The sequence below is a fragment of the Solea senegalensis genome, linkage group LG20, assembly GCF_019176455.1.
Source record: "Solea senegalensis isolate Sse05_10M linkage group LG20, IFAPA_SoseM_1, whole genome shotgun sequence".
Classification (NCBI taxonomy): domain Eukaryota; kingdom Metazoa; phylum Chordata; class Actinopteri; order Pleuronectiformes; family Soleidae; genus Solea; species Solea senegalensis.
The window spans coordinates 8486438-8501499 of record NC_058039.1 but is presented as its reverse complement, the minus strand read 5'-3'; the positions used below and the strand labels follow the sequence as shown (position 1 = coordinate 8501499).

At 40.2% G+C, this 15062-nt stretch overlaps 1 protein-coding gene across 5 annotated transcripts; it reads left to right on the top strand.

The window, feature by feature from the left end:
- Positions 1 to 383: 383 nt before the first annotated feature.
- Positions 384 to 14549, top strand: ubp1 (upstream binding protein 1). 5 transcript variants are annotated; one of them, XM_044052787.1, is made up of 16 exons: positions 384 to 659; positions 5830 to 5981; positions 6360 to 6436; positions 6521 to 6626; positions 6720 to 6826; positions 6939 to 7091; positions 7209 to 7319; positions 9300 to 9407; positions 9688 to 9794; positions 10401 to 10455; positions 10928 to 11045; positions 11143 to 11233; positions 11338 to 11456; positions 11548 to 11690; positions 12223 to 12274; positions 12364 to 14549. In XM_044052787.1, exons 1-16 carry the CDS (start codon positions 580 to 582, stop codon positions 12399 to 12401), a joined length of 1617 nt encoding a protein of 538 aa, XP_043908722.1. In that variant the 5' UTR covers positions 384 to 579; the 3' UTR covers positions 12402 to 14549. The 5 variants fall into 5 exon arrangements, with proteins under 5 accessions (XP_043908722.1, XP_043908724.1, XP_043908723.1 ...); XM_044052786.1 differs by lacking the exon at positions 384 to 659 and adding an exon at positions 1910 to 2825 and having other exon boundaries at positions 10952 to 11045; XM_044052785.1 differs by lacking the exon at positions 384 to 659 and adding an exon at positions 1910 to 2825.
- The last annotated feature ends 513 nt before the right edge of the window (positions 14550 to 15062 follow it).

Sequence of the window (15062 nt, the reverse complement as noted above, 5' to 3'; positions counted from 1 at the left end):
AAACTAAAGGAAAACATAAAGCAATTGTATAAAATAATAATAAAACTTTAGAAAACTAAAGTAAAACACTAAAATAAACTAAACTAAACTAAACTAAAATAAAACACTTTAGAAAATTTTGTATGCTTGTTATGCGCCAATGACACCAGAACAAATTCCTTGTATGTGCAAATCGGACTTGGCAATAAAGCTCTTCTGATTCTGATTCTGATTCTAAAAAGCTGTTAAATTGTGACCACAGTCTGTTGAAGTCACAGGAGGATATTAAGTCATGGGGCGGGTCTAAACTAAAATAGTGTGAAGTGTGAACTCTGCAAGGAGAGGAAAAAATAAACCTGACTGTGAGCAACGTCCAGAGTCCAAGCAGTGGATAATAATTGACCAGTCTGCAGAGGTCGCTTTCAGGAGCCGCTGGACTCCATTTGTGCTCCACAGGGACCTGGATTTAAACATGAGGAGCTCTGGCTCTGGTCTGGGCCATTCCCTCCTCCTCCTCCTCTTTCTCCTCTTCCTCCTCTTCAGCACCGGCCAGAGTGGTGTTTGTTGGTAGTGATAGACAGTCAGCTGCTGTGGGACACCATGTTGTTCTGGCAGTCCTACACTGAAAACTTCAAAGAGCTCGTTCAGGAACACAGACACGACGTCAGCACTTACAAACGGTATGACGAGACATGCAAAACCCAAACAAAATATGAGTGTTTTTTTTTGTTATTGTTTATTTCAAGAACACCGAGTTATACAACAATGTGTAACTACCTCTGCTATTACTTCTTCTTACTTTGGCCAAATAACTTTGTATTTTTGTACTTAAACGCACCACCACTGTCTGACAGGGCTTATCTTTACTGACAGATAATATGTTTGCTGCTTCTGCATGTGCAACATACTTAACAAATTAACAAAGATTTTTATAAATTATACAATATAGGACAAAAACAATAAAAATATTACATTTGGAGAATATAGCTTTTCTATCACAGCTCTGCTTCTTCATTTGCAGCATAAAATTGAGGGTTTGACCCTGAATTTTGTAATTATTTTTTATATGATTTGTGAACTCAAACAACACAAAAATCAACATGCATATGAGCTGATACAGTTGAATAAAATACAACATAACTGGTATAATAATTACAGCACACAGAGCTGCAACTATCAATTAATCGCATACTTATTTGGTTCAGAAAATGTCAGAAAATGTTTAAAAATGTTGGAAATGTTCTTGAATGCCTTGTTTTGTCCCCAAATCAAAATGATTCAGTTTTAATGATTTCTTTGTTATATTGAGTAAACAAAATGGTAAAATATTCACATTTAAGACACTGAAGAATCAAAAAGCTTGTTTTAATTTAAAACGATTAATCGACTATCGATTAATAACTGAATAATCTTTGCAGCCCTAAAGATAAGAATAACATCTTAAAGAGAACAGTTTTAAGTGATACATTAAGAGAAAACAAGCAAATATTACCAGAGAAAATAAACATCAATATAATATAAATAGTATTTTTTTGATTATTTAATTCAGTTTTTTTCTGCTTGTGAACAAAAACATTTTTCATGTAGGATAATAAAATTGATCTGTTTTTTTTTTGTATAAGGTATTTTTGGATTAACATAATAACAAACAACGTATTTGAAGCTGAGGTTACAAGGAGAAGTTGCAGATTCAAAATAAAGTGACATTGTAACTTTTTTGAGTAACTCATTGTCGAGCTATTTGACAATGAACGCACAGACAGGAGTCACTGTAGTTGTTACTGTGTTTGCGGAAGACACAGGGAAATAGAGGTGCCGCAGCTTTCTACTGTACAGCTTCAGTTGGACAGAATGACGGCAGCTCTGAGGAATCTGATTGGCTAATCCACCTGCGCTGGGCACAGGAGGAAGTCTCTGATTGGCTGCTCGTCGTCCTGGCATCCTTCCTGAGGCTGCTTGTGGTGGCAGTGAGTCTATGCGCGGAGGGAGCCATGTTGTTGCCTGGTTTTGGGTCAACCACTGCACTTCGGATGGTTAAAGGACTGCGCCTGGAGGAGCGGCGGTGATTCCCGCATCGCAATGAGCAGAAAGGAGAGGGTACAGGGAGCGTCGTCAGCGGACAGTCACTCTTAGGTCAAAGGAGAGCCGCACACAGTTGATCCATAGCCAGTCAAGTTGATGCTAGGTAGCTTGATAGCTCGGTGGCAACAGCTGTGCGGACGCTGCGTGGGATGCGGCGTGTGGACTGAAACGATAAACCCTCTGTTAGTTTTATTTTATTTTATTTATTATTAATTCACAGACTTGAAGATTTGCTCGCCGCTGAATTTACGTTCGCCGGTTTATAATGCCCTTATGAAGCTAGCCAGCTAGCTAGCTGTTAGCTAATGTTAGCATGCTGACAGACAACTCGCGTCGTCAGTCACGACTAATATTTTGTAGCTGAGTGGACCCTCGCTTATCATTGCTTGCGTGTCACTTGTGGAGACGCGTGTTACTTGACAACGGTCCCTGAAAAACTCAAAAGTGAGATAATGGCGGTACTTCCAGTTTGTGGAAAGCTACGGATTTGCCTGCCTAGCTTGCCAAGGAGCGGCTAAAGGGCCAGCAGCATAACTTTGTCCTCACGGCGTCAGCCAGCAGCCGCAGAGCCCTCGCTAGCCGACGTCTTGTACCTGCATCAAGCTGGCGGCCCTCCGAGTTGAAGCGGAAGACAAGGAGCTGGGGCCGATGGCCTGGGTGCTGAAGATGGACGACGCCACCATCGAGTCGGGGCTGGTGCACGACTTCGATGCCAGCCTGACCGGTATCGGACAGGAGCTGGGGGCTGGAGCATATAGCATGAGGTTAGAGAGTCAACATAACGAAACCCCGCTGTTCTGGTGCAGTAGTGGGTCATGAAGAACAACACACTGGATGGAAGTGTTCATTTTACACACACTGTCTCTCTTCACTATCCTCTTTGTTTTGGGATTTGGAATAGGGCAAGCATGGGATTTGGAGTAGGGCAAGCATGGGATTTGGAGTAGGGCAGGCAGGGTGCCACAGTCAGGGACAGAGATTGATTTCTCAGAAACTCGCTCAAAAGCAACGATGCCACTTGTGTGTCGTCCTGCGTTGAAAACCAATGTCTGCAGGAAAAGCCTTACTTTGACCCCTCATGGTGGCAGCCGTTATCACATAAGTAGCTTTGTTTTTGAAGTATGGTGGTGGGGAAGAAAAATGCGTATGTGTTGTCAGAAAAGACTGACCTGGTTTTAGTCCTACTGATAATAAAAAGAGTTAATTGGCAGAAACAACACAAACAGGCAGGCATCCCTGAGTTATTGAATCATAAAAACTGACATAGATAAACTAACTTAAACATTAAAAAATACATAAACTGTACTGTTATGTGTGCCTTAACTGTTCAATGTGAACATGAGAAACAGACACTCAGTAACATAGGGTCACTGTTGTGAAGGAAAGATACTGTGTCCATGCTCACTGTATTCCCCCATTTACTACATTTTAGGATAAGTCGCCAAACTTACATGGACTTCCACAAAACAGCCAATGTGTTTTGTAAGAATAATCCAAGATATTGAAAGCACGTTTGACCAAAATTTATTTCTAGGGCCAAGAAAATGTCAAATATTAAGAGTCTGCTTTCAGTCAGTCAGTCAGTCATCATCTAACCGCTTTATCCTCCACCAGAGGGTCGCGGGGGGTGCTGAGCCAATCTCAGCTACATCGGGCGATAGGCGGGGTACACCCTGGACAGTTCGCCAGTCCATCGCAGGGCCACACACAGATAGAGACAAACAACCATTCACTCTCACACTCACTCCTATGGTCAATTTAGAGTGTCCAATTCACCTAATCCCCACATTGCATGTTTTTGGACTGTGGGAGGAAGCCGGAGAACCCGGAGAGAACCCACGCACACACGGGGAGAACATGCAAACTCCATGCAGAAAGGCCCTTGTTCCAACCGGGGCTCGAACCCGGGTCTTCTCGCTGCAAGGCGAGAGTGCTAACCACTACACCACCGTGTGGCCTGAGTCTGCTTTCAGTGCTTGCCAAATTATTTGATTTGTTGACTTTTTTTTTTTTACTTCAGACAATAGGTCTGGGCATTCTTATGAGGGTGCCGTTCACATACAATGATTGCTGTGGGAGAGTGCCATGGTGAAATCCATTCTTAACAACAAGAAAATCTTATGGTGGATCCAGGCCATTAACTCTCTGAATTATCAGTAGTTTCTCCTGCTGCATTTACACACTGGCAGTAAAGTCTCTGGCAACTCCAGACATTTGTGTTCACAATTTCAAAATTTGACCAAAATTTCTTGTTTCCCCAAAGTACTGTGTTTAAACTTTATACATTTGTCAATACAAAAACAAACACAGCAGTCCAATATTTCAGAGGCAACGCACATTACTCACCTGGCTCTGTGCTGTTATTAGAAACAAGTCCAGCCCTGTAACAAATGTTCACACCCTGTGTTAACCATGTACTCAAGTGGCTTATTAATAATATACCAGATTCTGGTCACTCGTGTGATTTAATATTTTATTCACAAGCATGGAGTCTCAATCAGGGAACACGCAGGTTAGTCAGGACTACTTGTTGGTCATCTTCAGGTCAATGTTTTCTGTAAGTAGTTAAAGAGTGACTTTTTGAGATCGAAGTCATACAAATAATAACTCTTGGTATCTATGACCTGTACCGTCAAGGGAGGTGAAGATATTTATTTGTTGAAGGCAAGAGGCTCTCAGGATATGTGAGTGTCTTATCAGCAGCCATGCATTTATGTCAGTGTGTGCATGTCTCCTGTGAATGTGCACAGTTTAATCATATGTTGTTTTTTTTATGAGAGTAAGTGGTCGGTGTCACTGGCTGAAGTAGTGGGTGTCTATATGTGGTGGCGGGCTGCTTTGCAGGGCATTGGAGTCAGCAGTTGGTAGGAACAGAATGTGTCTTGGTTCAGCCAGGTCCTCAGATTTCAGGAAGCAGATGTAGTTTTCCTCTGCAGTGGGGCACAGCATAGCTGTGACACCCAGACGGGCAATAAAAACAAGAGGCAGTGATGGCTGAGTACATCTAGCATTCTGCCTTTTCCAGGAATGTGCTGCAGGAATGTGTTGAAACTGTCAGACTATTTTTTTCTGGCTCAGTTATAGAAAGGTTCTCATGATATGCCAGAAAGTTTTCCAGGAAATGAGAGGGCATGATCTACAAGTCTTTGCATGGATAGTGTCCTTTTCTGCACACTGCAATATATACACAGGCACACTCCCACTCACTGCGCCCTCGTTGACACTCCTGCAGCATTTGTCAGGGTGAGCCGAGGACAGGTTGGTTGTCTGGAGTGGCTGCCAAGTGTGAGAGATAGTATGTGTCAGCAGCTCAGGCTATCTCTGGGTGTTTTTGTTCATTAATCCTGCAGCGGCCTCATGCATACGTAATAGGAGAGGCATTTGATCGATGTTGGGTCTGCATCACTTATTCTAAAATAAGCCAATCCATTTAATAATTCCACACTGTGGAGGTGAAGTATTGTCTTACTGAAAGTGGTGCAACAGTGTAAATGGCTCAAGCCACTTAATGTGTTTTGTGGAGATAATTGCAAAGTTGAAAACATGAAGAAACAGTCCAGAGGAATAAAGGCAGGATCTCACTGGAAGCCATTAGAATGGAAGTTGCAATTTTGAAAGTATTAAGCCTTGTCAAAATCAGAGGAATTTCACAAAAAATAAAGCTCAACACAGAAATCGTTTTTTTGTGTGTTTGGTTTATCCTTGCTTGTCAGTTGTCACTTCTGTGTTACACCAAAGTTGACTTTGTGTCTGTCTTCTCTGTTTCAGTGATGTGCTGGCTCTGCCAATCTTTAAGCAGGAGGACTCCAGCCTTCCCACTGAAACTGAGACCAAAAATCCCCCATTCCAGTATGTGCTGTGCACCGCCACCTCACCTGCTGTCAAGCTGCATGACGAAACGCTCACATACTTAAACCAAGGTGAGACACATAATCCAGTGCATTTATTCAAGGGTCCTGGTTGTGCATTTGTTATAGATATTATTGAACTGATTTGTTTTTATATGATCTATCATTTTGTGCTTGCACTGACCACTTTGACTTTTGTTACATCAGAAGTGCGAGTGTTGTTACCTCCAAGTTGACTGTGTTCAACTTGAGAAGTCTAATTTATTTATTTAATTTTATTTAAAAAACATGTCTATAGCTAAAAGTGTATGACTGACTTGAAACAAGTGAAATGTGCAATTTAACAATTGATGTGAGTGATAGCCGTCTTAGAATTCCATGTAGAGGTAGGTGAGGTTCCTTTGACTTGTCCTTACCCTTTCACAAGGTTTCTTTCTGTCTTTGTTTTAGGCCAGTCTTATGAGGTGCGTATGTTGGACAACAGGAAGGCAGATGAGTTACCAGAGCTCAATAACAAGATGGTGAAGGTGAGTAATCTTCTCAGCTGAAGGACAAAACTCTTATGCATTTCATCTAGAGCACTTTGTACTGACCTGTGTGTTTGTCTATAGAGCACAATTAGAGTGGTGTTTCATGACCGACGGCTGCAGTACACAGAGCACCAGCAGCTGGAGGGCTGGAAGTGGAATCGTCCTGGTGACCGTCTCCTTGACATCGGTAATTATGCCAGGCAATACATGTTTTTTTTTTCAAGGTCCCATGTGCGATGTTGACATTAAATAATTGTTTATGTGTCTGTGTGTGAGAAAGATATCCCCATGTCAGTGGGCATTGTGGAACCGAAGACGCATCCCTCGCAGCTGAATGCAGCAGAGTTCCTGTGGGACTTGAACAAAAGGGCTTCTGTTTTTGTTCAGGTAGAACACATCCTCATTCACACAAACACACACTGAGTTCTCTTTTGTGCCATCTGTCGGACAATCCACTGCATTTCCACATCAGACACATATTTTGTTGTTCTGTCTGCAGGTGCACTGCATCAGCACAGAGTTCACTCCCAGGAAACACGGGGGGGAGAAGGGCGTCCCCTTCAGGATCCAGATCGACACGTTCGCCCAGGGAGACAATGGAGAGTACACTGAGCATCTCCATTCTGCCTCTTGCCAAATAAAAGTCTTTAAGGTACACAGTCATTCTCTCACAGTGGAAATGTTTTATCTGACTGAAATTATATGTTGACATTCCCCATGTGTCGGCCCTCAAAGCAATTAAATCTGTCCTTCTCTTGTTCCTGTTTAGCCAAAGGGAGCGGACCGTAAGCAAAAGACGGACCGGGAGAAGATGGAGAAACGCACAGCTCAAGAGAAGGAAAAGTACCAGCCATCTTACGATACCACTATACTGTCAGAGGTCAGTACACAACTGCAGTGAAGTGTCGAGCTACACAGACACACACTGTATGTGGCTTTAGTACTAACAAACATCGCGGCTTTGTTTTTTTTTTTAAAAAAGGGGGTGGGGGGGGTGCATATGCACCAGAGTAAATAAAATGTATTTAGACTAAGGAACCCACCATGGAGCAATGTATTATGATTTGAAGACCACAACTCCACCAACCCGTTCCACAAACATGCAATAATGATTTTGATTGTCTTAAGTGTGTTCCCCTTTTAATCATCCAGACAGCCAGTGTCTCAGGCAGTGACTAAGAAATCATTGTGTCTGAAGTTCAGACAACATCTTCAGACTACAGTACAACATTATTTACCATTCGAAATCTGGGTGTCTTATGGTGTTTTTGCTTCATATCTGACACCTTACAAATGATAACACATAATGGAAACATACAACTCTTAGATTACCTGTCTGAAGCGAGTCAGAATTAGTTTAGTGTTTTAGTGGCATCAGTATAAGTAACTTTTGTTCAATACTTAATGGTTGACAGTATTGTTGGTTTCCCTGATAAATGCTTTTACTGCATTTGTAAGCCATTCAAATTCTGATATTTCTCTTTAATATCACAATCCAAATCATACGCATAATGTTAACTACTCAACAATTTATAATTTTAAGGGTTTAAAATTCATCAGAAGCAATTTGACTTTTAACTTTTAATTAAAGTAAAGTATTATTATTTTATTATTATTTTTATATTATTTTCAACAGTTTTATACTGAAGTTCATTACTGCCATGGGGAGGGAAAAAACATCTAAGCTGTTTCTTGTTATTACAAGATATTTTTCTCTTTATAACATGATCAGTTTTTACTATAAAGTTGGCGTTATTGATTGTTTGTGTGATGTTTGCTTCAGAGAGGAATAGAGCCCAAAAGTTATGCAGGTTAACCCTCAACCTGTGGGTTGGTTCATATGGAAAATGTAATGGGTTTAGGCAGTTATTCATAAATAATTTATGAATAAATATGAATATTTAGAACCAGTTGTCTGGTTCTGAGGTTTTGTGTGTGCATCCCCAGTAAGGAGGCACTGAAAGGAATGCTTATCAAAGAAAATACTTAGTTGCATGTTGTATGCAATAGAAGTGTGCGTTCTGCATTCTTTATATTCCGTATTGCAACAGCCATGAATATACATTTTACAAACTGTAAAAAGTGATTAAAAAAAACTAGATAGGAAACTATCTTGTAAAAAATGAGAAACAGCTCAGATATACATTTCCCCCCGTGGAGAATATATATATATGTGTATATGTGTATATGTGTATATATATATATATATATGTGTATATGTATATATATATATATATATGTATATGTATATATATATATATATATATATATATATATATATATATATATATATATATGTGTATATATATGTATATATGTGTATATGTATATATATGTGTATACATATGTATATATATGTGTATATATATATATATATATATGTGTGTATATATATGTATATATATGTGTATATATATATATGTATATATGTGTGTATATGTATATATGTGTGTATGTGTATATGTGTATATATGTATATATATGTGTATGTGTGTGTGTGTGTTCATGTTCATTCATATTCAAATATGTATGTTAGTAAGTACCTAGTTAATGGTGAATATGTGTTCCTTTAATATAAAGTGTTACCAATTTGTCAAATAACAATCTGATTCCCAAATCCCAACAGGCACAAGTCTACTTTGATTAAGCTTTTAAATGTTAATATTTAAATATATGTACTTACAGATGGTATGAAAACATATATGTTTCATACCTTTGTGAAACTGATAAACTGCTACAACCCTAGGCACATGATGGAGCAGGATTTCTGTCAGGTTATTGACTCGGTGATGGAGTTGGTGGTTGTGTTTGTGTCTCGGTCACTGGCTGGCTAACCTCTGCTGTGTGTCTGTATATATAGACGAGGCTTGAACCCATCATAGAGGATGCAGGTGAACACGAGCTGAAAAAGTCCAGCAAGCGAACTCTTCCCGCTGACTGTGGCGACTCCCTGGCCAAGAGAGGCAGTGTAAGCACCCTGCTCTCCACTCCTCTTCTCCATCACTCCATCCATAGTCACTAGACCCTCAGTTGCTGGGAATGAGATGCTTTAATCATGCCATGTGTTTGACATTAGGTGGGGTGATGTTGCAAAGCTAAATTCCCAGTCAACCTATGAATTTTCCTCAACCCTGAAGCACTTGTCTCTGGTTTCTTGGTGTTGGCCATCACTGTAATTAATCATTAATATGTCACCGTTATGAAATTTTGGTATAACTAAGAATTTAGATGCACTTGTCTTTCCTTAGTGCTCTCCATGGCCAGACAACGCCTATGTCAGCACCAACCAGGCAGCTACCCCCTCCTTCACTACCACTCCTCTGTCTACCTACACAACCTCCTCAGTCCCCGACAGGTAATTGTATGAGTCTGTGTGCCTGCTGCTCCTAAATCACATACCTTTTAAAGTGAAGGTGTGTCTTGTGTAAGACAAGAATTAAGATTAGGTAGGTTCAGAAAAAGTTTAGGGTAAAGACTGATTTTTACTCTTTTGTCACTTAAATCGCTTAAAAGTCTCAGTCATCTCCATGTAACCATACACTTCCAGCCAGCTCTACCAGTTTCTAGTTTATGCTGTTCCATCCTGATTGGTGTATGGTCAGCATAATTATTTGTGCCTGTATCTGTGCTACTTTTTCTTTATTTTGATGAAAGGTGCTGTGTTAAATCATTCAAATTAATGATTTTATTTCTGTGACTGTTGGCATTTTAATTGGAATGTGGTTGAAATATATACATTTTAGCAAGCATCCAATAAGTTGTAACATGTATATGTAATACGCAAACATGTCTTCAATTAGCAATTAGCTCTGCAAGTCTAAGTCAAGAAATGAACGTGGTATCCTCTGAAGTCATGGAGACACAACTGTGTGTGTGTGCGTGTGTCCTTGTGTGTGCAGTTTGGTCTTTAATTGAGGTGTGTTTGTCTCAACTTTGTTTATTGCCATCTCTTGTTTTCTAGTGACTCGTCCTCTCCTAATCACCAGGCAGACCCTGGCAGCCATGGCAACTCAGAGGTTAGTTGATCTGCACTCAACACACCATTAATGTATGGAAAGTTTTTCAATAAAGACATTTATGAATATTAAACTGCAGTGTCGAGGACCTGGCCATGTGCATGTCAGCTCTACCAAAGGCTTGATATCCACCCTCAGACATTTACACTGCTGCCATCTCTCATAATACTGATACTTCCAGTGTGTTGTTGTAAATTAACTTGTACTGTTAGTAAATGCTTTCCAACAAACACACACACACACACAGTTTATTAAAATGTAATTGAGTGATATAGTCATACAATAAAGTCTGCTCTGAGATTGTGTGCTGAAGCAGAAACCTATTGAAGAGCTTGTGTAATAATTTGATCTCGTTCCTTTAAGTATTGCTATAATTTTTTTTAATCTGTCTAGACAAAATAAACAGCTTTAAATTGAGATGTACAGTATTTATTTTATGATTTCTGACACCCTTTTCCGTGTTTCGACATAGTCTGTGTCTATGCTGTTTCTGCAGCAGCTGAGTCCCACTGCGTCCATACAGGACACACAGAAGTGGCTGTTGAAAAATCGCTTCAACTCCTACACACGGCTCTTCTCTCACTTCTCAGGTACACACATTACATCCCCTTATACACACACACAAAGCACACATGTTGACTGACAAACAGCAGCAGTACAAATGACTGGTCCTCTGCTTTTGCATAGGTTCTGATTTGTTGAAGCTAACGCGGGACGACCTGGTTCAGATTTGTGGGACAGCAGATGGGATTAGACTCTTCAATGCACTTAAATCCAGGTGGGTGTGTGTTCAGTGTCAGTTTCTGTGGTTGTACATGTGTCTTGACAACGTGTCAGCAATTCTAATTGAATTTTTGTTGATGTGTGCTTATGTGTTTGTAGGTCTGTTTCTCCCAGGTTGACTGTGTATGTCTGCCAGGAGTCTCCTCAGGAGAGCCCCCTGCTGGAGACGCATGGTACCAATGAAAATGGAGAGCACAGCATCTCCTCTAGTTTACACGGTAAATGTTGAAACTCTTCTTTGTCTCTGATATAATGAGTAGACATGGTATATGAATTGTCTTGACTAAATGTGTCTCTGTATGTGTGCAGTGTACCATGCTCTGTACCTAGAGGAGCTGACGGCTGCAGAATTGATCCGCAAGATGGCGTGCGTGTGCAGCCTTCCACTAGGAAATATCAACCAGGTGTACAGGCAGGGTCCAACGGGCATACACATCCTGCTAAGTGACCAGGTTTGAACACACTGGCCCTTTGTTTCCCCTTTAGCTCTCAAACACAGAGTATCAGGCTTTCAGTTGTGAAGAGCTCTCTGTTAAGAGGGGTGGTGTCATTTAATAAGGTCCAAACCTGAGCTGTCCATGAAAAGTCTGTAAAAGGAAAATGTAGCAGATACTACATTCACACAGTGTATTTTGCATTGATTTACATGCACTTTTGCAAGTTTTGCACGACAATTTTAAGTTTCAGCTGTTAAATATCAATATTAATATATTAATATCAGCCTCAGAAATTCATGGTTTGTCTTGCTCGAGTTTGAAAGCTAAAATCAAGCTGAGGTTGAGGAAAGTGTAAGTTGTTTGCAAAGGGACTGAGTAAAATGTGGGACAACATTTGAAACGCCACCTCACCAGGAACAACAACAGTTTTCTTTCACTTTGCATGTCATTTACATTCCTCTGCTGTCAAACCCACAGTGTTTGGTGTGTGCTTTTATTTTTCCCTCACTTGGAAATAATTTGCAACATTTCACTGTTTTCTTTTCAGATGGTTTACAACTTGCCTGATGAGAGCTCCTTTTTGATCGGCACCATTAAAGGTGAGCACATTATGCTTGTACTTTGGCATAAAACTATAATGAAATGATCCACATATGACAGTAATGAAATGTACTTTTCTCTTGTCCAGATGAACTAGGTGAAGGACTCCATCTAATCCTGAAGTAGTGTTGATGACAGATGGCATCATGAATACACCACCCTCCGTTTTGGAGCAGAAACCTGTCTCTGCTCTTTCCTTCTACTTCCTCCTTTTCTCTCTTAATCGATCACTTCATGGAAAGCAGAAAGACTGACTTAAAGCCATGTAAATGTTAGAATCTGACATGGGTGTGTCCACTGTTTCATATTGAAAACACTATTAATGGAGGAGTCAAACGAGGAGAGACTAGGGGGAATTTGGGGTTTGGGGGAAGAGTTAGCGGTGTTTCTATGTATTTTGATTTTGTTTTATTTGTTGTTTTATATGTTGGAAAAAGAAGGTTGGGGGGCTCTAAGAGAGAGGGGGGAGAATAATCTGTATGGCAGCAGAAGGAAAGAAAGCAGAGTTTCCTAATTGCTTGTTGCCCTTCCTACAAAATGCGCACAACCAGCACAAGGCCAGTATTTGATAACCTGTGCTGCTGAACAGCATGCAATCTCAACATAGTAACTTGCTTAAAGGAGAACCCCAGCTTCCTCTGGTTCTTCAACATTCTGTCTGGGTTGTCTTCTCAAACCAGATATTGATCACTTGAGCTTGGTGACCCCTAAAGTATCCAGTCTGAAATTATGGAAGATGTGGTCAACATTAATTTTTTTTTTTTTTGGCTTTGTCACATGGACTGGTTTCAATGACTCTTGCCAAATTGTCACCCTGTGTGAGTTGAGACTTGCAGACATATCTCTCTGTCAGTTGACATGATGTTACACTCGGCTAAACACTCTTATTGTACGGTCTACTTGTTCAGTGCTTTTACTGTTTTTAGTTGTTTAATTTATGGATAAGCTGTTTCTACTGCTCTCATCAACTTATTTCTGGTGCCATATCAACTTTGTTTTAAGCTCAATCTTTTACACTCATTCACGCGCGCGCACACACACACACCTCTGTGACTCCTCTGCTTTCTGTGCTGACTTTGAAACACTAGTTAAGAGTGGAGTGGGGTTTATGCCTTCAAGGCTTCTGGCCGTAAATGCGCAGAAGAAGATGAGCAAACAAAAGATAAAAGGCTGATGTGCAGAGTAGGAACACCAATCCAATAGCCTGCTATAATGTGGACCAAATGCGTTTCAAAATTGATAGGTTTTTGTTTTTTTATAAGCTCTGTACATTTAATCATTAGTAGCAATTAAGAAATTGATCAAAAGGGTAAATAAAACCCCTCATCTGTTATAACTGCTTGTGTGCATGTACAGGGTAACAAACCTTCCATTCCTGCATCTGCTCTGCAAGTAACAACCAGTCACGCTGCAGACTGGTGAAAGTGCATCAGTGCTGTAGCCTGGTTTCAATAGTCTTATCCTGTAGACCAGAGATTTACGGCAGCTCCATGTCCATCCTCAAAATCTTGTGTTTTTAATGTAGCTAAACACGGGAAGTGCAGGTGAAATGTTTTGAGAAGTGCAAGGAAACTTGACAGGTCAGGGAGTAGCAGGGTGGCACCGGTGGCTTATTTGACCCTCTTACTTTTGGTGCAGCACGATGTCTGGCAGTGGTGAAGTGCATACAGATTGCACACCTCTAAGCATCAAGGTATATGTGTGTGCATATCATTTTTGTTCTTACATGGAAAACTTGATTGTTAGTAGTTGTCACAAACATTTTTTTTTCTTGTTGGTATAATGAAACTGTGTTTAGCTTGCTGTTTAGTAAAGCATGTGGATGACAGGGAGGGGAGGGAGGAATAGCTTGGTATCAAAGATTTTGGAGACCAAGCCTGCACTGAAATTTCAAAATTAAAGCTTGATGTGTAGTCATTAGTCCTAAAGCCACACCCTCTTTTTATCCACCTAATGAAAATGGAACAAAAAGTGTCCAAAAAGTTTTTGTCTCGCCACACACTAGAGCCCAACACTCCTGTGGTGTTTACCAGGACACAAATACCACAACACAGAATACTGTCCATTGACTAAAAAATAAGAACGATGTGGATGAGATCCCCCCCCCCTTGGCCTGATCAATTGTGTGTGTCTGAGTGTGTGAAAGAATGAGCAGGAGAAGTAACCACTGTTATGTACAGTCTAATGTCAGTGAAGATGCTTCATGTGTGCACAATATTGTATGCTGGAGGTGTACACAACCACATGCTGGGAATAAATGATTTCATAACTTTCTCTGCTATCCTGTTACGTTTATAAACAAAAATATTTCACAGATGTATGTTTTGAGATTTATTAACATGTAAACTGATAATCTGAATTTATATTCTCTAAAATTTGCTGAAGAGTACTTTCCTAGTGTTGCAGACACTATAATAGACTTTTCCTGTGTGGTCAATACACAGTGTCTTCAAATTGCAAATTCCCAAGCACTTTCTGTTACAAACTTGTTGCATCTATGTTGAGATAAGTTTCTCTCTGATTTACTATAGCTTCTTCTGGATTGGAAGACAGAAGAACTGTATCAATGTTCCATTAAGTTTCCTTCATCACATAGCTAGATGATATGCCCTTTTTGGCAATCATACATCTATCAGACTTAATGTTTGGCATACCTGATCTCTCTTCTAATAATTTCTGGCAGGCTGTATGTACACTGAGAGTTGTGATGCTCCACAGGAAAAAAAATCTGTCGTAAATATTAAAGCAATAGACTTGCAATGATCAAAGGAAACATTGCAAAACAGT